Source organism: Corvus moneduloides, chromosome 21 (genome assembly GCF_009650955.1).
Source record: "Corvus moneduloides isolate bCorMon1 chromosome 21, bCorMon1.pri, whole genome shotgun sequence".
NCBI classification, from domain to species: domain Eukaryota; kingdom Metazoa; phylum Chordata; class Aves; order Passeriformes; family Corvidae; genus Corvus; species Corvus moneduloides.
Genome location: NC_045496.1, coordinates 1,857,247 through 1,880,524, shown reverse-complemented (window position 1 = coordinate 1,880,524; position 23,278 = coordinate 1,857,247). Strand labels below are relative to the sequence as shown.

The window sequence follows — 23,278 nt, the reverse complement described above, 5'->3', positions numbered from 1 at the left end:
TTTCTCATGTCAGATTGGATGGCAGTGTCACTGCCACTGAACACCTGCCAAAAGAGCAAGAGTATTTACAGCCAAGAAACAACAAGCACACAGGCTTCTATTTTTAATTTTTAAAGGTCTGTTCATGAATTTAAAAACTCAAATCTTCAGCCAGTTGAACCAGACCTTGACCAAATGTGAAACCTTATATTCAGTAGAGAGAAGGTTGTGCTGTTTGTAACATAACTCTCATTTTAATGATGCCTGGAAGCCCCAAACTCTTCCTCATTCTAAATTCAACAGTGTTTTGGATTGTACATTATTCATTCATCATTAATGTTTTTAGTTAAAAAAATATAAAGCTTTACTTTAAAAGGTGCAAGCAGAGCTGAAGATGTTTCGCTTTTTAGAGAAAACACTAAAGACACTATTAAAGGGATCAGCTTCAGAGCACTGAATCCTGGCCCAGGGCTTGGGAACAGCATCTCCTCATCTGCAAACTTGCAGTTCCTTCACAAACCCACACCTCTTCCCTGCTAAACAGCAGTCCCTGGAATTTCTGAGGAAGTAGTTTAAAAGAGACTTTTTTCAGCCTTTCATTTTTCAACCTCCATCCTCCACAGCAATGAGAAATTAAGAGAACACCCAAACCAGAAGCAGTACTCTGGACACATCATCACTGCTGGGAGCCACAAAAAACTCTGTCTCCCTGGCTGAGGGGAAATGGACACAGTCAAATTATTAAAATATCTTTGGTTTGTTTTAGGGCATTAAAAAAATTGTATTTTGGTCAAAGAAAAAATATTCTTGAATGCAATAAAGCAGAGGCTCTAAACTACCACCTAGAATATCCTCCTTCCCCTCCTTTCTGTGGAGAAAAGCCTACAGCTGTCTTTGAGGTCATGGATAAAACTCAGAACCAGCATCCCATTTCAGACTTTTACTGAGAGAGCTCTTAAATCCATACTTCTTATTAGAAAGGTGTTTTAAGATTAAAACCAGCTTTTTTTTTGGATGCTACTGCATGTCTCATTCCTTTCCACTTATACATTGGGAAAGTCTGTAAAATATTTAAATCAGAACAAGAAAACTAAATTTAGTTGCTATTGCCAAATGTTGTACTTCCATTTGGTAAAAAAAAAAAAAAAGGGGAATATACTTCTTAGTTTGCTTTTGCAGGTTAGGACTTTTATAAAGTTTAATGATTTGTTTTCATTCTTTAGCTCCCCCCCACAAGATTTCTTATATTTCCTTTTTTAATACACTAGAGCCCAATTAATGTGATCATACATTTGAATTATAGTGAAAGATATATTTTGCACTTTTAATAAAACTCAGACTTTCCAAAGCAAACCTGCACAAGGGCGTGTCTGCAATATGAATTGATCCACAGACCTGCCTATTCTGCACACTCACCTTCCCTGATTTACACTGACTATCTTCAGGGTACAATTCTCCACTGCTACCACAGACACTATCTCAAGAAAAGTTTATTTTCTGTATTATTCACACACCTGTGTGCCCCCACCTCGGTGTGGTCTCAACATGACTAAGTAAGACAAACTGCCTGGGTAGGTCCCTACAGCCAAGTGCAATGCCTATAAATACAGAATTTTACTGTGATTGCATATTTTTGCAAGGAAAGGGTGCAGAGCCCATTTTTTGCCTCAGCACTCAGACAAATTGCACTCCTTGCAATGCCCCATTACATGTTCTCTGGCGTTTGGCTGCCATCTGCCAGCGCCACACCGTGAGGGGCAGAACTCCCCAGGGTCACCCAGTCAGAGACCAGGATCAGCAGCTTCCTCAGAGCAAAGCAGAAGGAGAGGAGGAGGGAAAAAAACAGCAGAGAGAAGGAGAGATGATGTGAAGAGTGCAGGAGGAAGGAGCTACAAAGAGCAGAAATACAGCTCCAAGTCCAGCAACAGTGAAAACGTGAGAGGGATTTTCATCTGTCTACCTTTAGCTCAACAGTCAACTGAAAAACACAAAAGTACTCATTTTTGTAATCTTACCTGTCACAGAAACACGGAATGGTTTGGGTTGGAAGGGACCTTAAAGCCCATCCAGTTCCATCCATGAGCAGGGACACCTTCAACTATCCCAGGCTGCTCCCAGCCCCATCCAACCTGGCCTTGGACACTTGCAGGGATCCAGGGGCAGCCACAGCTTCCCTGGGCACCCTGTGCCAGGGCTTGGCCCTGAAAACCTCGTGGACACCGTGAGGTGCCGCAGTGGGGCTGTGGGAAAGGGGCCAGGAACTCCACATCTCCAGAGAATCCTGCCCAGGTTCCCTCCATTAGCTCCTCTCCCATGGGATTTCCAACAGGCAAGGGGAGGAGAAGAAAGCTGAGCCCCACTCTTTAAAGCTGCTCATTAGAATTAATTGTTTTGACTGACACAGCTGAGTCAGGCAAATGAATGAAAGGTCAAATATAAGGTAATGCTTCTGTTGCCACACAGAAAAAAGCAAAGCTTCATTTACATACTAATGTCTGCCCTCAATACATTCGTTTCTCTAATTCTGCAGCTTATGACAGATTACTCTTTAGAAATGATCAACTGTGGTGCAGCTTTAAAAAAAATGTTAAATTTTAATAAAGCTTATGGAAATGACATCTAAGACTACTTATCTTTTATACATGATTACTAATTTATTAATGTTTCCTCCATCTATGTTTCATCCCTTTCTTTCTGACCAGCCTTAATCTTTATGCAAATACAAGTTGCTAAGGGACAAACAAATTTGCAACTACTAATTAAAGGCTTCAAAATTTGCAGCATTTTGTATACTTGTATATAAAATTTAGCTGTCAAATTCAGAGTAAAATGGGGTAAGAATCACAATATTAATATTTCTAAGAATGTTCACTGGATGTATTTTACATTTAGGGCATTGCTAGAAGTATAAATTAAGCAATTTCAGTATCAGCTTACAACTGCTTACCTAATAAAAGAAAATATTATGTTCTGGATTCTGAAGCTATAATTATTCCCTCAGCTGATCCTCTATTCTCCAAGCAAGGACTATGTTAACATAGTTAAAAGCAAAGAATATTTTGCATGACAAATCTATCTATCCACCCATTTATCACCACAGAATATGGACCTCCCAAAGAACAGATAAGTGTTTGTACCTGGAGCGTGTAGGAAGAAAAATATATTCTTGTGCTTATTCACAGAAATAAATCATTTAGGAAACTAAGGCCAAGCCAAAGCAGTGTCTCTGCATTATCAACCATTCATGAATTTGCTTTTATGAATTAATCCCATTACTTTTATTAACACAGAGACTTGCAGCACTCCCAGGATGTCATAGCAAGCAGTTTCATGGTTTGCCTGCATGTTGTGTGAGTAATCAGCTTTTGTTTTGTTCTGGCTACTCGTGAGTGTCATTTGAAGAAAATGAATATTCATCCCCTCTTCACCCTCTGGCAAAGTAAAAAAACATCAATAGCACAAGAATTTCCACCTTTCAAAATAATAATATAGTTGCACAAAGATAGAAGTATTAAAAGAATGTTAAACCCACAGAGTAAGAGATTTTTGACATTATGTTAGAAAAATTATGGCTCTTACATAGAGTTTATTCAACACTTTGGAGAATACTTTGAGGCAGGCAAAGCAACCCCAGGAAAGAGTCCATATTTCAAAGAGCAGAATCAATCAGATTAAACATAAGGATTGATAACCACCATGCTTGTTGGCAGACAACGAACTTCTGATCACACCAAATACATTTTGAAAACACAGCAGCTGTCCTGTCTCTGGGAAGCAGAAAATGCTGAAAGCAGAAGTTCCATTTCTCTCTGAGAGAAAAAAACCCGTATCTCAGTTAAAGAAATAAACTGGGCAAATCACCTCACTTAGATTTTAAACTTCACCTGCAGCTTCCAGGCCTGACATGGTGTCCCTGTGGAAGGGCGAAGGACACAGAGCGCACTGCTTGTTTCGGAGAGTTGGCAAATACATTTTAGGTGAATCCATAGATAAAATGTACTCCATAGCTTTGCCATTTGCTTAAGAAAACCAAAGTAATTTATTAGACTCTTGGAAAAGTTAAGCCCAAGCCCCTGTAGCCTGTCAGCAGCCATCACAGCAGCTCTCACCCGCAGCATCCGCCCGTTCCGGGCTCTCCATTTCTGTCCCTGGAGTGGTGTTTGTTTGCCACAGCCATCAGTCCCCTTTCTGAGAAGGATGGTTCACTGCCTCTTCAGACTGATGGATTTATTATAAAAATAAACACTTCTCATTAAAGATTAAATAGCTTTTGGCAGAAAACAGAAGACTGGAAAGTTTGCTGCCTCCACACAGTGTTAATGAGTGTTTCCAAGATGTAGAAACTTGGCATGGATCCTGATCTGCTCCACACCAGGGACACAAAGCCATGGATGAGAACATTACTGACATTTTCATTTCATATGCAGAGAAGACTGGAGCTGTGGGTTGATTTCTATAGCCCTCCCTAATTCGTAGTTTAAATAATTAAAGGAGAAATGCATCTGAGGAGTCTCAGGTGCTGAAAAAACCCAGCTATTTCCTAATTATTAATTGAGATTCTTTACTTCCAACTTTCTCCTCTTAAGAATAATGGTGATACGATTCTGTATTCACTACAGATTTATTACCTTTAATGTAACACAAGCAGTGAATGCTTATGTTATTACCTGTCAGCTATGAGTGCAGCAGAAAATATGGCATTACTGTAATGAAATAATGGATAAGCAATGCAAATCCTGCATCCAAAGACTTTGTTCCACTGTAGCAAAACTTATTACAGAACAAAGATCATTAAATATAGTCCCCAATACTTTATTTTCTGTGGAGGTAGCTGTTATTATTCCTAGTAGATTTATTTGTGTTCACTATTTGCTTTCAAGGTACTTATGTGCCTCATTATTTCTCCAGAGTTTCTTTTGTTTCTTTAGAAAAGTGTGCCTGAAAAATAATAATGCAGGATAGTGCAAAGGCAAACCAGCTGTAAAGCCTGGCAATACACTGAAATTAGACCACCAAGTGAATTACTGTGGGACAGAACAAAAACAAACCCCAGGATATTTCTTCCCATGTGGAAATTATTCTTAGAAAGCAGTTGTGCTTACACTGGGACAGAAAAGGAGCTTTACCCTGTCATCCAACGGAGCAGAAAGCAGCAGTGCAATTGCATTTTATCAGCCTTAATCCTCCTATTAAAGCAGGTGAATTCTCATATACAAAATAACACTGCTGATGATTACACTGCTATTAAGTCATGTGATTTCATGCTTTCATTTTGTGGCAACTGGGTGCTAGGCAGTTTTATTGCTTTCTCAGTGTTTCAGAGACTAGAGACCAATTATTACTTAAAAATAAGCCAATCATCTCTCTTGCTGAAAGATGACTAGCAGCAGAAGTTAAATTATAGAGAGCATCACTGCCCCCAATACATTAATTTCTGTCACTCTGTCACTGTAAAAATTTACAGCAGATATAATCTCTTTGAAGGGGGATCAAGTCATAGAAAGTACGCGCCTAGTTTTAAATAGAATTTTAATTTTAATGAAAGCTCCAGGGAATGATGTTTATGCTGCTTATCTTTCATACCTGGTGATTAAGTTAATTTATACTTAATGGAAGAGGATATTTCTAATCCCCAGACAGGCTCAACATCTGTCTGTGACTATGTTTTTGGAAGCCTTAAGCTGCTTGTCATTGATGTAATAAAACCAGGATCCTGCAGAACTGACACCTGAAGGATACCTGTAAGAGGGAAAATGTTCTTTTTCTGCTCAATGCCTCTGCTTAAGTCAAACCAAAATCCAAGCACTTAATATTGCCGTCCCTTAAAAACCTGCTTTGCACTCCCTCACCATTATTTGAGTATAAACAGGGGAATAAGCAAACAGTTCTCAAATATGTTTATGATCCAATATTCGCTCTCATTATGTGCAGTGCCTGAGACATGTAACTTTCTGATGGTCTGATGCTAATGAGAATAACAAACCTCCTGCAAAAAAGTCTGTGAAATAGTCTCCATTTTTCCTTCACTTCTCATTCCATGTCTATTTAAGATCAAATATTAGCAAAAATAAATGCTTGCATTTATCACATAATTACAACAGGAAAAAAGAAGTCTTGAAGTGTAAACATCTTGCCAGGAAAAGATAAAATTTTCAACTTTGTCCCAAGAAATCACAGTACTCCCGTTGAAGGAAAAAAAAAAGTTATTTCCAGCTGTCATTTATATCCATGTTATTTTAAATTCTAATCCTTAGAAGGCACCTGCACGTAAGAACTTTGCACTGGTGTTCAGGGATATAATCCGTGCGTGCACATTCATTTATTCCATTTCACTGTTATCTATTACAACTCTGTGATGTGGCCCAGGAGCCCCACTCCAAGGAGTGATTTGTTTCCTATCCTAGTGAGGTGATGCACCTCAGTCTGCCCTTGGCTGATCGATTGGTTCTAACATCTTCTAGGCTGCATGAAATCTGATTTTTTGAAATCAATTTGTTCATGGGTTGTGCCATTCCTGAGAGAACACAAAGTACATGCCATGACTCAGGAGTCACACGAGGAACTGGAAGATGGAACTGGAGACCAAGACAAAGCATTCAAGGCTCCCCCCAGAGATTTTGTGCAAAACCATCACAGTTGGTTGCAGTTTTAGTTACAAAATAAGACATTTTTATACTATATGCACATAGCCCTGTCTGTACATACAGACATAAGTACACACTAGGTAACTACAATTTCTGTTTGGAGTACATACCTGTACACTTATGCTATGAAAACTATCTGGTGGGAAGCAATTCAGTACAAGAGAGATTACAAAAAATTAGAAGTTATTGGAGTTTATATTACAGAGCAACTGGGAAAATTTATTTAAAGGCAGAGTTGCTTCTGTGCAGCACAAACACTCAAGAAGGTGAAAGGGAAAAAACGTCAAATTAAATACACATACATCCTTCATTTTAGACAAGGCAATTAAGCTAATATTCTGAAAATCAAATTTCATTCAAGAAGCATTTAACTGCAGATTAGTAATGGAAATTGTGCATATACAAAAGCCAGGAAAAAGCTGTACAGTGAAGAGTGCAGCTGAATCACTGCTCCTGCAGTAAGATACCACCCAAAACCAAGATTCTGTTAGCAAACTATGGGCTACACAGAGGTGAAGATGATTTTGTTGATAGCAGAAACCCAGCTCAAATGATTAACATAATAAAGTGTCAGGAAAAAATACTTTGCACTCAAACCTAACTATTAATCCCCTTCCCTGTATGAACACAGAAATTCAGTGACCCCTCCCTGGACAGGGAAGGCACACACAGATGTTGCCTCTGCCCCAGACTTTAAGAGAGGAAAAAAAGTGGGTTTAACTTCACACTACAACAGCTTTCTTGTATTGAACACTAAAGAGGAAATTATAGGGGGTGGAACGAGACGATCTTTAAGGTCCCTTCCAGCAGAAGGCTGACTCCACCACACACTTAAGTGAACACTTCGGTACTTGATGAATAAGGTCAAAATTGCTATTGTTTTATATCCTTTCCAATATAACTTGAGTAAATTTCTGACCATATTTAACCTGAATTTTCACTGGTTTCAGCTGAAGCTTCCCATCAGCAATGCCCGGATACAGCAAACATCTGCATGCAACACAGCTCCCAGGGATGCTTTGAAGTACTGCTGACTTTGTGGTTTAAAAAACAAAGCAAAGCACCACAAAGCAGCTTACTTTGTTAGAATTCAGTCAAAGCAGGAGCAGACACCAGAGGAGCTCCAAGATCCATGTGGCAGTTTGGGAAGGAGGCTTAGACAGCGGAGCTGCACCATCGGCTGCTGCTCCCCTTGCCCCAGTCAGAGCTGAGGGACACAAACTGCATCTAAACCTGCCTTAAACCAGGGTCTCTTACCATCAAGACTCACGGACAATCTCTAATCAAATAACTGAATCCAGAGATGTACTGAGACCTGCTGCCTCCACGTTCATTTTGATGCCATGTGGAAAGAGATGAAGCAGCCACTCCCTTTACTCCTGACCTCTCTTTGGGCAAACCTTGGAGATCACAGCAACTCTTGTGGCTGCCCTACAAAAACTAAAGGAAAGTGACATATTTTTCCTTTTCTCTGTATTTTATCACAAAGGCTTTTTTTTTTATATAAGAGTCATTGTAAGATGGGAGAAAGCAAAAAAAACCCCTTCTTAATGATCAACTTAAACTGTAATATGGTGTGAATATCTAGGAGACGTAATTGCTACAGCATGTTTTGATACATTCAAGTGTTTGGAAAGTTCAGATTTTATGGAGACACTTGTGACAGGTCACATTCCTCAGTTTATCTCCATTCCTTCCTCTACTGCTCACGAGAGAGAAAAAAGAAAGAAAAGAGATGTCAATAAAAAACTAATTAGATTAGCTGCATCTCAAAACATCGTGATTCAAGTCTAATTGGCCAAACTAGTCTCCATTCCCAATTTGATAGCACAGATCCAGAGCTGGGTTCACCCCAGAGCCGGGGGCACTGCACACACCAATTACTGCTAAAGCACACCACGGGTTTGGGCCAATTAATTCCTCAGTGCTGAAAATGAAACCTTTTCAAATCCTGCAACCCATATCAGTTCTTGTCCATTAAAATTTCCAAATGAGCTGGGCCTGTCATCAGCTCACTTGCTTAGTACATTGTAAGCACTTCCAGCTGTCCCTCAATATGGGGTCATTGCAAGAGATTCAGGATAAGACTGAATTCACTCTTTATGTGCAAGTTAAAATACAGCCTGTCCAGCCAAGATGTGAGTGTTTGGAATACAATGTGTGAGCAAACACAGACCTGCTTGCAAAACTGGACTATGAATAACAGCACTTTTTGCAGTGGTGAAGGCTAAAATAGGAATAATCATAAATTAATCTGTATCTATGCAAGGGATGTGTTTTTAGCTGTTTTTAAAGAAATATTATTACCCATTATTACCCATTTTTAGTCAATTAAAACATTTCAGATTATATTTCAGATTATAGCCACTTAGAAATGAAAAGATCTATCATCAGATTTAATCATCTTTTCTGTGTTGGGACTTCTGCCACAGCACATTCAAATTATTTGCCAATGTTCTGCACTCAGTATGGTATTTTCTGTTGTTGTAGTACAATGTAAGTGGCTCTTAAAACCACTGTAGAGCTATTCTGTCAGTCAAGCACTACCAAATCCTTCCCTTTATGGAGGGACATCTCACACTGTAGTTCATAGAATTTCTAATAGGGCCTGTCCTAATCAATAGGACAAAGGTTAAATGCTCTTAAGGATGTAGCAGATAAATAATTGGAAAAGCAAGAACAGAGAGCAAGGATCAAGATACCACAACATCTGCTTCACAAAACTGAAGAGAGTCATTGAGGCAAGTTCTTCTTGAGCAGGATGAGAAATAGCAGTAGAAATAAATACTCTCCAACTACAGAAAAACCAAGTTAACATTTCAGTAATCTGAACTGAAGGAACATTGACAAACATCACATTTAAAAGTCTCCCTCACATGTCTAACTCATCAAAAGCTGCCCAGACGAATGTAACAGACACGAATTGATAGTGGAGCTGGCAGATTGCCTGATGAAGGACTAAACCAGAAAGCCCTCTAGGAAAGAGAAAGGGGCTAATTCAATGGGCTTCCAAAGGGCTTTGGCAGAATGAGCCTGAATATGAACACTGGGTCATTTTGACTGATGGAGAAAAGAATTGTGTCAGCCTCCAAAATGAACCAGAGGAGAAAGATCAATCTCCAGAAAGCCACACATATGAGTTTATAGTCTCAGGCAGAAATAAGGCTTGGAATGAAGAGGTGGTGCTTGAGAGGCATTTGAATAGCTGCAAACCTGGGCAGACTTGCAAGGAAAGGGATACAGGAATCAATTGAAAGCTCTGGCAGTCAGCTCCTAAAGTCAATTAGCAAATGGAAACCCAAACACTGATACTTCCATAGCTGGGTTTATTACATGCTTATTTTGATAGGCACTGAACTCACTCCATATAATGCAAAAGGCACTGACAACCCTGAGTGATGAATCCCTGAGGAACATAATACAGTTGCTCACAGCAGCGGAAACTAAGATACATTACAGCCAGCCTGAAGAACAGTCATTATTTTCTGATCAGTGATAGCTGCAGCACCAGCATTCTCCTATCCAGCCTCTCCACATGCCTGTGCATTGAGTTTCTGACCCTCTTAAACCACCCCTGTCACACAATCATAACCTTACAATACGGATAGTGAGATAAACACAGTAATAAATGGCAAGAATGACTTTATCATCAACAAAATCTAGGCTAATCATACTCTTGAGACATCTCTGCACAGTGTATTTTCATTTTTCCATTAAACATGACTCAAACATCAGGGGAGGTTATGAAACTGAAGAAAAATATCTGGAAAATAAATGGAATGCAGTTGAACAGGTGATTTCCTGACTTTCCTTTAAAAAGTACAAAATTGCTCCTCAAAATCAAGAAATTAAAAACAGCATTAGAATTTGGAAAATGTCTTTGGAACATACAAAAGAGAACCATTATTGAGAGGCCTGTTTAAGAAAAGACCCAAATTCCTCTTGCAGTTTAGTGACAAGGTCAGACCCCTCGGTCACTAGCACAGCAGGTGACATCTCCTGCAGAAGCTGCCACTTTAAAATAAGTCACATTTCAGGCAGAAAGCACGTTAAGTAGAATGACCAGAAATTAATTCATGTTTTCATTAAATACAGATCCCATTCTCCTCCTAGAAACTATTCACTTTTTTCCTCTATCTCAAAAAGGAATCATTTCAAGAGAGAAAGTTGTGTAATCAACAGTGGAAAAAATGAACTATCTTGTTTTGTGCAAAAGAAGATGATCTTTTGTGTAGCAAGTTCTACAAAACCTTGACTGAATTTCTTCCTAAAACCAAAAGAACAAAATAAAAAAGTCAGTCTGACAGACATTAATATTTACAGGGTGCTCTCAGAACAGAGTGACATTAGCCAGTGTTTGCATGCTGATCTTGCAAAAATTTGAGAGCGACCACATTGGGGTTCTTCCTGCTCAGGAAATTAGTTAACCATATTTGACATTTGCTAGAGCCACAGAACCCAGAGAAGAGAATTGCACCTGACATATTTTAAAAAGAAGGGGAAAAAAATAATCAGAACATCACAAATAAATTTCAAGGCTGGTTTCAAATGGAAAAAAGCACTGCAGTGGCAGTGAGAGAGAACAGCACCCAAGAAAAGATAAACTAGCAATGAAACAGCAAGGGCGTGATAGGTAATAAACCAAAAGCATTCCGTTTGGAGGGCACAAGGAATTGATTGTTTTTGTAACAGCCATAGATTAAATTACATTTCATTTCCAAAGTGTTTCAATTCTTTCTTCTGTCAATGGCTATTTCAGAGCTGAATAAAAGTCATTATATTACTTAGGGGGCTGCACCTTCATCATCTCTAGCAAGGAAAAAGCAGATTTTATTCCATGAGCAACTCATATTTCTAATGACACGCATGCCATAACGCTATGATTTCTTTATCAAAAGAATAAAATGCTTGTTTTCTGTCTTGAGATATGTAAGAAACTAGGCATGTAAATGCAAGAGATCACACTAGGATACAGAGTAAACAACAGCAACCAAAATACAAAGAGGTCCTTATTATTGCTGGATTAATTAGCATTAATAAACTAGGGCATAAATATTTTTGACAGGACAGGAAAGTGGGTCATTAGCATTTTTGAGATGATATAAATGATCTTCCTAGAACATGCTGAGCAGTCCTGCTCCAAATGATCCTCCCAGCTTGCCATTATACTTCCAAACATCTGACATCCAGTGGAGAATACACAGCATTTACATGAGACTGAGACTCCTTTTTGCTCCTCCAAACTAACGCAATTTGAAGAAGAATATATTGCTAATAATTAAACAAACAGTGAAACTAAAACCTTTTTACTACTATCGAGATTACAAATTAGGCACAGAAAAATAAAAGTTTGCAAAGCCTTTTGAAATGGATTTTCTGTTGGAGGCACAACATACACAATGATTTGCATCAGTGATTATCTTAATTAAACTGCTGTTTATATAAGTAACGTTGATTTACTTTACATGTTGTTCAGCGTCATTAGACCATTCATTTAATTGTGCAAATTTCCTTTAGCTGAAGCCTTATCCCACCTTCAGCAGGCTGTGAACAGCACCTCTGTTGTAAGGAGTGAATCCAGAGCAAGTTTAATAATTACTACACAAGCTTCAGACAAGTTTCAGTCACACAAAGCACTGGGTTTGCTCCAGCATGTCAATGGCCTGGATGTTTGCCATCATCTGCTCAAGCCTTAAAATCCATGAGAACAGCACTGCCACACAAACAGAGCAAAGAGTGAGTAACTTCCATGTTATTTTATTAAATGTTTTAATTTCTTAATGACAAGTGAAACTTGAGTTCCACATTAAGAGACTTAAAACTAGGAAAAGATCAGTTCTGCTGTGGAAGAAAAGCCACCATGCATATTTAAATACATTGACTTGAACATGTATCACTGCCGATTTTCAATCACTAATTGTTGGCACTGCCACGATAATTACCAGCAATCCCTGCATGTAAAGACTGGAGTTGTGCTGGAAAAATTAAGAGATATGTATGGAATGATAAACTGATCTTATTCAGCTTAACCTTTTTTTCAATATTATACATCACATGATAGGAAGGAGGAAAAAAAAATCAAAACACCTGTGAAGATGAGGGAAAATTAAACGTAAAAAAATCTCAGCTGTTAATCTTTCCTGATAATGAAGTACTTCAGGATGACTTCTAAAACTCACTTTCATTTAGATGCCTCATTTATTTTAATCTGGGAGATAATTAGAAGGAAATCAAATCCATCTCCACAGCAGAATATTTACCTGAGATGTGGCTCAGACTTCTCAGTATTTCCCCTGTGTGTTCAAACTCTATGTTATATATATTGCTAAAACCTTACTGAGATGATTGCCCCTTACTTAATTAGCATCAAAACTTGAGTCTGTGAGGCTTGCTGCTGGTTAGCTGTCAGAACACCAATTCTTTCAGACTTTTTTTTTTCTATCAATAGGCCAAGTTTTGCTTGAAGTTCCACATGCCATCCCCAGTTCAATAAAAAGCACGTGGAAGCAGAAGGGGTAAATGTCAATGGAAAGGTGGGCAGTTGTCACATGAGTTCCTGCACATGCTCACCAACAGGTCCCAAGGCATTGCCCTTTGCAGGCTGACTGATGGTGCAGACACAGAAATATTCATCTACAGGATGCTCTGTTAACCAGATTAGCCTGAAAGAAAAGCTGCACCACTGATGAGTTCTTGCTGTGAAGAGCCAGTGGTTTATCTCATCACCAACTAATCCTGTTAGAAATTATTTAGCACTCAAAATGTATCAGAGAAGAATCCTCAGTTGAATGAGCCTTCCACACACACTGGCATCCTCTAGCAATTTATTTGTAATTATCATTTGCCTTTTTTCCATATCTAATATGTAGCTAATGAATGCCTGACATAACTTCAGCAGAAAAAACCGACATGACTAGTTACATAATTACAGGTTAAAAAATTATCTTTTTCAGCTCCAAGCACTGAAGTAATCTTTAAGGGTAGAGGTTAAGTACAGGCAACACAGAGTTTAAATTGCTTTGCAAAACGTTTTGTACACTGACCACAGCAACCTCTGCGTGTGGCACTGCCTTTGAAGGAAGCGTTTGATCTGATAATAATATTACAATAATACAGAACTTGTTAGTATTATCAGTCATGTCTTGTTCATGGGCCTCTGTCTACAAAAGGACAGCAAATTTGCACTTGAAATCATTATGGAATGTGAGTAACATTTCAGGTTACCACTGAGTGCCCAGAGAAGAACAAAATGGGTACTCTAGCATGGAGGCAGACCTATGAGCAAGAATTTCTAGGGAAAAAATAAAAAAGAAAAAAAATCACCCTTTCATGTCTTCAAGGAACTGCTTAAAATAAAGTGTTTCATCAAAAAAGAAGATATGATTGCTCTCAGCCTGATCCCACCACAGGCATTCCTGTGCAAGCTGCTTCAGGCAGCTCCTCTCGTTCCTAGATCATAAATTTAACTCTGTTTATTATCACAGATTAAGGAAGCAATTTTTAAATACAATATTCATTCAGAGTAATTTGTGACTTGCAAGCAAATTAATACACAAATTTATATTTCATGACTGTTTTGGATAAAAAAAGGAGGCCTCAAGTAGAAGCACAAATAAATAAATCTGAGTTACTGAACTGTTTGCACCAGTTCAGAATAAGATATTCCAGAGGAACTGGTATATCCTGATTTACTATCAGCTTGTGGACCTTCTCAGGAAAAAGCAGTACTTCACTTTTCTACTTAATGCAAGACACTGATGCAAAACCAAGGAAAATCAACACACACTTACTGGGTATCTTTCCTCTTCTTTTTCTGAGGGTCCACCAGCCTCAGAGTGTCTCTGATGACAGCAACTTTCACTTCTTCATCAACAGGGCTTGGGACGTTTTCAAATACTCCAGGAGAAAGCTTTCCATCACAGAGGGATACAGTTATTCACTACAGAACTAAGGGTGGTTTATTCCACATTTGATCAAACTTCATGCACTTCATCTATATTTTAAATACACGATGATGGATTACAAAAATACTGCTTCAAAGATGCACAAATACCTTTGCATTTTCAGTATGATGTTACAACAAAATGTGGCAAATTTCTCTAGTAAACTGAAATATTTAAAAAAAGATTGCTGCCGATGTTACCGTTTATATTATGTATACAAACATTAAAAAGATTATTAACAATCCCCTAAACACAATTAACGACTGCAGGAGATGATGAATAAATGCATTTATGACAAAGATGATGGAGAGCTTTCACAATTCCAATAAGTCATATTTCCTACGTATAAGATTAGCAATGATTTCAAAGCAGAAAATTACAGAGAACCTTGGAGGTTTCATATTAGCAGACAGCTTTCATCTTTCAAACAAGGAAAAAAGCCCAGAAAACCCAACCTAAGCAATTTCATTCCAACATCACATTGAGAACTCTTACCTCTTGCTCATGTTCTATTCTCATGCTGGGGTTTGCATTTACTTCCAGTAACATGGGCTTCAAGTTTTTCTTTAGGAGAATGTCAAACCCTAAAATCTGTGCATAACAAGCAATATGTTACTTCAGTTCTACTCACAGTGTTCTACAGAATGCACTGTTTGTCCATATGGCAACACTAAGGAGGAAGAAACATTTGAGGGGCAGAAAAGAAATAACTGAGAAACTCCACATAGTGCTGAATAACTCCAGAAGCCACTTGTCTCCCATACTAATGGCTCCTTTCACACCATCCCCATCCCTAAATATCTGCATCTGCCAATATGGAATCTTGGCACCCGTGACGAGAGGATCTTAAAATTGCCAGGACCAAAACTGTGTTAGGAACCTGCAAAGCTTCACTTCTAACATGCAGAAGATGGAATCTGGAGTGAATACTGTTGCTAACAAACTACATCCACTGAAAATTCTCTGTATTTCCTTAGGGCTGGCAGTAACACAGGTCAGGAGACTGAGGTTTGACTTGGGTGAGGAGCTCTGAGCTCTCAGCTCCCACCAGTGAGCACCACCATAACTAGAGAAGCCCTTTGGAAAAGGCATAAAACACATTAAAGAAAATTAATCTATGCATAGAAGTAACTGCATTCCTGGCAGAAATTCCAACTTACCTGGAAACAAGTTGGCCCAGGTTTTCCTGCTGGTATGTCAGACTGATAGTAAACTTTCAGTTCTGGTGTCAGTGCAATAATTGTTCTAATCACCAATGAAATTATATCTGACCAGAGCTTTTTGACATCAGCTCCTCTGGAAGACAGTCTGCACAGAATGCTTGAAAAAGTCCTCTTGCTGCCAGTGTTTACACTGTCAGAATGGATGAAATTCCCGCTATGGATATTTAGTGAATAGTTGGTTAAGTGCATAAAAACCTGGTGCAAATTTTTGAGAGTGGGTTCTTGATAGGGCTCTGTACAAAATCTAGAAAGTCCATCTTTGGCTATATAAATCTCTAAGGGTTCTAAGGATTTCAGCAGGACATAGAGACGAATATCAAATTTCAGTTTGTCCATGAGCAGTGGTTTGCAAATGTATTCCTGGACCACAGCTGGCCGGCTCTGGATGCTCCCCATCAGCCTGATGTCACCTGGGTCTTTGATGAGGTAGATTCCATCCCCCTGGCAGCCTCCATCAGGCTTTACAATAAAAGTAGGCTTCCAGGATGGATCATTGTCTTTCATCATACGAACCTAGAAGGAAAAGCATTACAGTGAAAGGCACTAACTGGGGAGGCGAAGAAGGGTTGATACTGTGAAAGCCAGCAAACAAAAATAAATAAAAATAGCATGATCACATCACCAGAGTAGTAAACACCATGCAAAAAAGGCAGAAGATAAACAGTGCTGACACACTAAGCACAAGGAGAAACAAAAAAGCACAAGTAGGGAATTACTAGTACAGACAAAAGGTCATTTTATTTAACAAGCCGTTGTATAAATCATTTCAGGAACTTCTTTTTAATGTTCTGTTCCAATTTACAGAAGGAAATGTGGTATATCTCATGAGATCCATTCTAGTAGTCACTAATGTACATGAAACTGCAAAGTTAAACTTTCGTGCTGCATTTTGAACAACTACTGACAAAGACAATCATTAACTTAAGGAAAGGTGCCTTATTTATTGAGGTATGAATGCAAATACTACCAGAAGAAGGAAAACTGAAGTAAAAATTGGCCACTAACAATACCTTTTTCCACCACTGAAAATTTTTCACCATCAGATCCCCAGTGTTAATAAACCTGGGGAATGCTGAACCATGTACAGGTATAATTAACTATGTCACTGATACATCTGCTGAATATCAGAGCTTTCATGTTACATGCATATTCCCCACTGCCTAAATAAATTCTAGTTTATTTATTACTTGTACAGCAAAAGTCAGAACTGCAGAGATGGGGATGCCTCAATCAGAAATGAAATTGAGAAAGAAAGGGGAGCCCTAACAAAGAAAGCAGCTAAAGAAATGCAGGATGCAGGCTAGCAGGTTTATCAGGTACTCATGGGATTCAGGACAATAAAGCACTCAAAACCTCTTCCTTCCAAACCAGAGGGATGTCTCAGCACTGACCGCTCCTTTCTTGCATTCCCACATTTTAGGGCACCAGCCCTGCAGCTGCTCTCCCTCTCCCTTCAGCCAGGCACGTGCTGAGCCGAGTCAGAGATCTGGTTTTACCCTGCGGCTCACCAGCAACAACTGCAGATTGACTTTTAGAAGCCTGAGGAACACAAGCTAACAAAGAAAGAACAAATCAGTTGCCACCATCAGCACTGGCACTGCAGAATGAAAGAGGAAAAAATCAGCCCACAGGAAAAGACTGAGCATGGTCAGATCATTGTGATTTTAAAGCAGCAACCTCTGCTGTGACATCAGGCTGCTGACCCCCAGGAGAGGCCCAGCTGTGTTAGCAGTGAGATTCCCAAGGCCTCAAGGGCTTCTGGCTCCACCCTACCCAGTTATTTATTTCATTGAGAGTCACCCTGCTAAAAGCCTTCCTACCAGCTGCAGCAGAAATTCAAGATCCATTATCCAGACTAGGATTTTTCTCACGGACAGGCGTCACACTGACTCAGTGAAAGATCCTTCTTCAAAATAGGTCACTTTGAGGGATAAAACGCCTCAGTGGAGGTCAGGCTTACATAAATGGCATGTGGATAAATAGGTCCAAGTAGATCAGCAGGCCTAGATGGGCAAAGAAGGAAAGCAGGATTTATGTCCTAGTCTTTTTACCACTATAGAATAATCTTCCCCTGATGTGACATTACCCTGCAGAGCAGAGGAGTTCTCTGGTTCACCGTTGTTAAAGTCAGCACCACAGAGAGACACCTGGTTAATCTTAACCCTCCATGACCAAACACACCCTGCTGGGACTCCTGTTGAACATACAAAGTGCCAATAATGCCCTCCTGGGGCAGAAAGTAGTAAAGAACCGCTGTGACACCAGGTGGAAGAATCTGCCTCCCAGTCCCGTGTCTGCTGTTCACCCCTCAGGCTACGTCTGCTCTGCTCCAGCAGCACCTTTCCAAAAGAGATGATGCTTTTCAGGGACTATTGCTGAAGATGCAAAAGAACTTGCTTTTAAAAATTGTAACAATCACTGGCCTCTGAGATCTCCTCTTAAAATGAAAAGCAAATAATTTTTTTCACCATTTTCTATTCCTTTTTTTTAACGGATTAAGAGGCCTGGATATTATTGAGGCTTTTTAGTCCATCAAAACCTACACATGGCAGATGAAGATAGGCTGGTGGGGAAAGGGGGAATAGTAATCCAGAGTCAGTCTGTTTTTTAGCAGATTTACTGTCTTGAAGGAAACAGACGGTTTCTTGATCTTCAAGGAAATTCCCAAGAGTCACCTTCCAATTCTCCACAATCCCCTCAACTATATTCTTTCAAATTCTCATTATGAGGAGGCTTGTCCAGACTTAGAAAATTCAGTCATGTAGGAAAATGACTTTATATGAAATGAGATATTTCTGTGTCCTTTGCTTGACAGAAAGAAATTATCTTTAAAAAGCATGTTGACCATGCACAGTTAACAGCAAGATGAGAGCTTGGTGAAAATCTGCAGGTTTGGCTTTCATGAGGAAACACAGGCTGAATGAATATGGTGTTCTGGAAAAAATGCAAATAATGGGCTATAAGATCTGACAGCACAAAGACTAGAATATTCATGCCTATGCCTAAGAGGTCTCCAAAAGCTGAAAACCTGATTAAACCACCAAAAATATGCTGTGCTGGAAATTAGACCATCCAAATTAGATTCTTATTAAAAATTAATCATACTGGCCTATTCATCATCCTCACAGACAACACAAAGAAGGAAGTATGAGAACAATCAAGGTCCTGTTTTGAATCCCAAGCTAGTTATTCTTCAGAAATTGGAATTTCATGTTGGAAATGTCCTCAGCACACACATTCCAACATATTCTTCCCTGCTAGTGAAGAAGTGATGACTGCAGCACCTGAGAGATTTGCTTATCTGTAATTCATCTTCTGGTACAGTGACATGTTAGTACAAAATGTTTTAGAAAGTAAAAAATTGGTGAATACTGGAAATAGCTAAATATATATTTACTTAGTAAAATGAACTTTTAAGCCCTTGATGAAAACACCCATCACCATCTCATTTCAATATAAATGAAATTAAGGGAACTACCTTTTTGTTGATATTTCCAGTATGAAGCTCATCCAACACAACTCCAGTGCAGTTTTCTCAATTACTGGCTTTCAAAGCACAGAAAATTAATATTAGATTACCTGTAGTGTTTTCTACCTGAATCTAGGTATAGGGGAAAGCTGACAGCATTTGATTTCATTACTGATACGTATGTATGAAAACGTTTACTATCATGACTACAGAAATGAGGCACAATAAGGATATTTGAGAAATTGTTTTGAAATGTTGTAGTGCAAATGGGGGAAGCAGCAAGATTTAAATTCTCAAGGAGTTTCTTCTTTCAATAATCATTTCAATTACAGGCAAAATCTCACAGGTGCTCATTTCCCATCCAGACCTTTGCAACAAAACCCTACACTATGAACAGCACCAAACCATCTTCTCGTGTCTAACCTACACCTGCACTGACACAGTTTGTGACTTTTGATAACTAACATATTCCAGCGTGTCCCAGTTCCTCCAGGGACATGTCTGACATGCAGGCACCACTGAAGCTGATCCCCACTTGTCTGTTGTGAACAAGCTGAAATGCAGACTCGGAGAGCTGACGGTTTTGGCAACACTAGGGCTGCAAAGCAAACAAAACCACATATGAACAAATAAACAACAGAAAAGACTGGAGAACTCCTGCTGAGAACTCACCAAACTGCAAGTGCAAAGTGCTCTGAACCTTTTATGGTTCACAGGGGATTTGGAATGTTTTGGGTTGTATTTTTTCTTGTTCTGGAGGGGTTACACTCCGAACTTGTGTTAAGTAGAACATAAACTCTTACAACATAAAATATAATGTTTGATAACAAGAACTATGCTTTTCTCCAACACAGATGGAAGAACATATGCAAAGGAAACTCCTAGGAGTGTGTTACTGGACATCTGTTCCTCTTGGAACACAAACGGCAGCGTTTGAATGCAGGGAGTGGAAGCAGAGCAGCGTTAACTCGCAGTGCCACCTGGTGCCGGCGCACGGGGCTGGCTGAGCGGGCCGCCGGCAGCTCAGCCTGGCCCAGCGCTGCCTTGTGCTCCCAAAAGGCTCATCCCCACCACCCACTGCACCCTCCTCACAGTCTGCCTCCAGCCCATGTGCACTGATCTACCTGTCCTTGCTAAACTGCTTGGATGATTTACACTCCTTTTACAGACTGGTCTTGCAGCAGTGCCATGGCAGTGACCCAGCCCACTTGAAGAGTATCTATTAAAATATGTTAATGAATTCAGCTGGATTATAGATATGGTAATTATCTAAAAAGTTGCACCCAGTACAGAACTCTGTTAAAGCCCAGACCTTTCTGCTCTCACTTTTCCAAGCAGAGCATACTGTAGGATGCAGGAACATGCTGGACGAGTCAGACAGGGTTAAACAAACATATATTATATTTTAAAATATTTGTAATAACAAAACCAAACACCAACACACAGCATCACCCTTTTCAAAAAAGCAGAAAAAGAATGGCATTTTATTACATTCTGAGTATTAAACAAAACAACAGTTTGACATGAGATGATGTGAGTGTATTTAACAATGCACAGAACAAAATGCTCTTCGGGCCAAGTGGACTGAAAAGATTTCAGTGACAATGAACCTGGTGAAGCACCACACTCGCCACACTGTACTGGAACCTTCTCAGGCCAGCAGAACATGCAGGGAAAGGGCTTATGGTTCTATCAGGTTCAATTTTCAGCCACCTCTCCTGGCACAGCAGAGAAGTGGAGTTGTTTTGAAGCTTATTCCAGAATGTAACAAACAAAGCTAACATCCAGACATCCAGACCATGACTGATCCCAGGCAAACTGGAAAAGATGTCATGGATCACTGTAGTATTCTGAAAGTGAAAACTGTGTACCTCTTCCACAAAGAGGGAAAGTTCTTCTGGCAGAATCCAGGATTGAGGGTAGAAATCGTATTCCACAGGAAACAGACTTTGCATTGTTCTCATGGCCCGACTCAGGGTAATCTTCCGTACGGTCTCCGTCATGCCTGGGAAGAGAACAAAGTGACAGAAACCCCACTCTGAAGTCTCATCCTAACAGTAAACGTATCATTTCAGAGTATCATTACTCACCCTGCTGGGAAGGCACTCTGGTCATTGCTGTCAATAAAGCTGAACATCTTTTGAGATTTAAAATCTGACACAATAATTGTGGTATTCCCCAGCCTATTTCCTATTGTATGTGTTTCTGTATAATACTAGAAAAAAAATAATTCTCAAAAATACAGCTCAGAATAAGAGACAGAAAGCTTTAGTCAAATATTAACTAGTGCCTTTGCCATAATCCAAAATTATTTTTCTAACCTATCATTCCAGGAATAGGTACAAATGTAACTTAAATGTAATCAACCACTTTGTGTTTACTTTGCAGTTATTTAAGTACCTGCATCACAAAGAACAGGTTATTTTGTGAACAGCCAAACAAACATTTGCTGAAGTCTTATGTCCATTTGGAACATGACTAAAAAGCTATTTTTATGGAAAAGTTTCTAGTAAAACCCTGCATCAAAATAGCACGACATTCCTGGAAATCAGGTCTAGCTCTGAAGGGCTCTGGTTTGCTTCCTGTGCAGCCACTTGTTCACCAAGTAGAAGCCAAAATACAGACAGGTAATATTCATCTAACACTGATTCAAACCACCAGAAAACAATACCATCGTACACCTAAGTGGGAACTTCCCTCAGGCAGGAGAAAGCCAGGGTAAATAAAGGCTGGAGTTCGATATCTGAGGTTCTTATGCTCACAGCACACTAACAGCAGCCATAAATCTGAAGTAAAGGGCTTATATAAGTCAATACCTAAGCTCTTAGCTCTTATTTAGAGAGATCTCAACAGGGATTAAATGAGAAAAAAGGAGCTTAAAAAAGTAGAAGAGTCATCATAAGATGAGGACTGACATGAACTCTTCAATATTAAAAAATCCATTTAAGGAATTCTGCTTCAATCTTCTCCCTGAGATAAGTCAGAGTACGAAACAAAACAGATTCTTTCCACTTTGAATCAAAACCAAATCCAAAGATACAGCACTGTTATCAGTGCCAGATAACAGACAGTAATTGCATCCTTCACTTAAATTACAGCCTACCACTCCTCTTTTTCCTAACTTCACGTGTATGAAGTATTCTTCTCATCAAAACCACTTTCTCTCCAAAACAAATTTCAGTTCAGAAATTGTTCAAGACACCCACTCTGATATCCTTACCCCCTCAGCAGAAATCACCCACTAAACCCAGTAATATGCCAAAAATACTATCAGCTGATTAGGCAGATAATTCACATTAAAAACCAGTGAAACACAGAACTAGGTCAAATAAAGCATTCTTAAAGCATTTTGTTTAAACTAGAAAGAGAAGTGAAGTACCTGGAAACTTGTTGACTTGCCCTGAGAAAATGTTATTATCATGAAATGATACCCCGTGCCAATAGATGTCACACGGCAAGCGGCGGCCTAATGGAAACTGCAAAAGAGAGGCAACAAGTTTTGAGCAGTCTGGGAATATCTGTTCATTCCTGTCTTTTTTAAACACTCATCTTAAGCATAAACCATTCAAAAACAGTCTTCTGACTGTCAAAAGAAAACAAGCTCTGTATTTTGGTTGCAAAACTGAGAATATTTGGACCAGCTCAAGACTTTAAAGCGAACAAACCAAGAGAGGTTTTTAGAAACCAAGCCCAAATGACTGAGGTGTGGGCTGTACTGAGAAGCCCTGAGCTTCTGATCAGCCACAGACAAGTTATAAATGCAAAGTGGACACTCAAAGCAAGATATTTAAGTGCAATGACTGTATTATTCATTTATATATATCTAGTTATAAGTATTAATTTCTACAGTATTAATTCCTTTCTGGTACTAATAGCCTGTAATTTAAATAAAAGCCTGCAATTCAATTAATCATTTGTTGAGCATATGTATTCCCACTATTAAGAACTAAGGCGATTATTTCAACAATATTAAGTATTTCAGGTTCTTTTCCCATTCACACAAGATTTCACCGTAAACTG

General features: G+C 39.2%; 1 protein-coding gene across 2 annotated transcripts in view; it reads right to left on the bottom strand.

Moving 5' to 3' along the window:
- TTLL11 (tubulin tyrosine ligase like 11) overlaps window positions 1-23,278 on the bottom strand; it is a 36,811-nt gene that overhangs the window by 7,796 nt on the left and 5,737 nt on the right. For both annotated transcript variants that reach the window (XM_032130689.1, XM_032130688.1), the window contains exons 2-6: window positions 22,638-22,734; window positions 21,130-21,263; window positions 15,727-16,302; window positions 15,062-15,157; window positions 14,414-14,532 (exon numbers count right to left, since the gene is read on the bottom strand). In XM_032130689.1, the coding sequence (XP_031986580.1) occupies window positions 14,414-14,532; window positions 15,062-15,157; window positions 15,727-16,302; window positions 21,130-21,263; window positions 22,638-22,734 (1,022 nt within the window). The remainder of the gene's footprint in view (window positions 1-14,413; window positions 14,533-15,061; window positions 15,158-15,726; window positions 16,303-21,129; window positions 21,264-22,637; window positions 22,735-23,278) is intronic.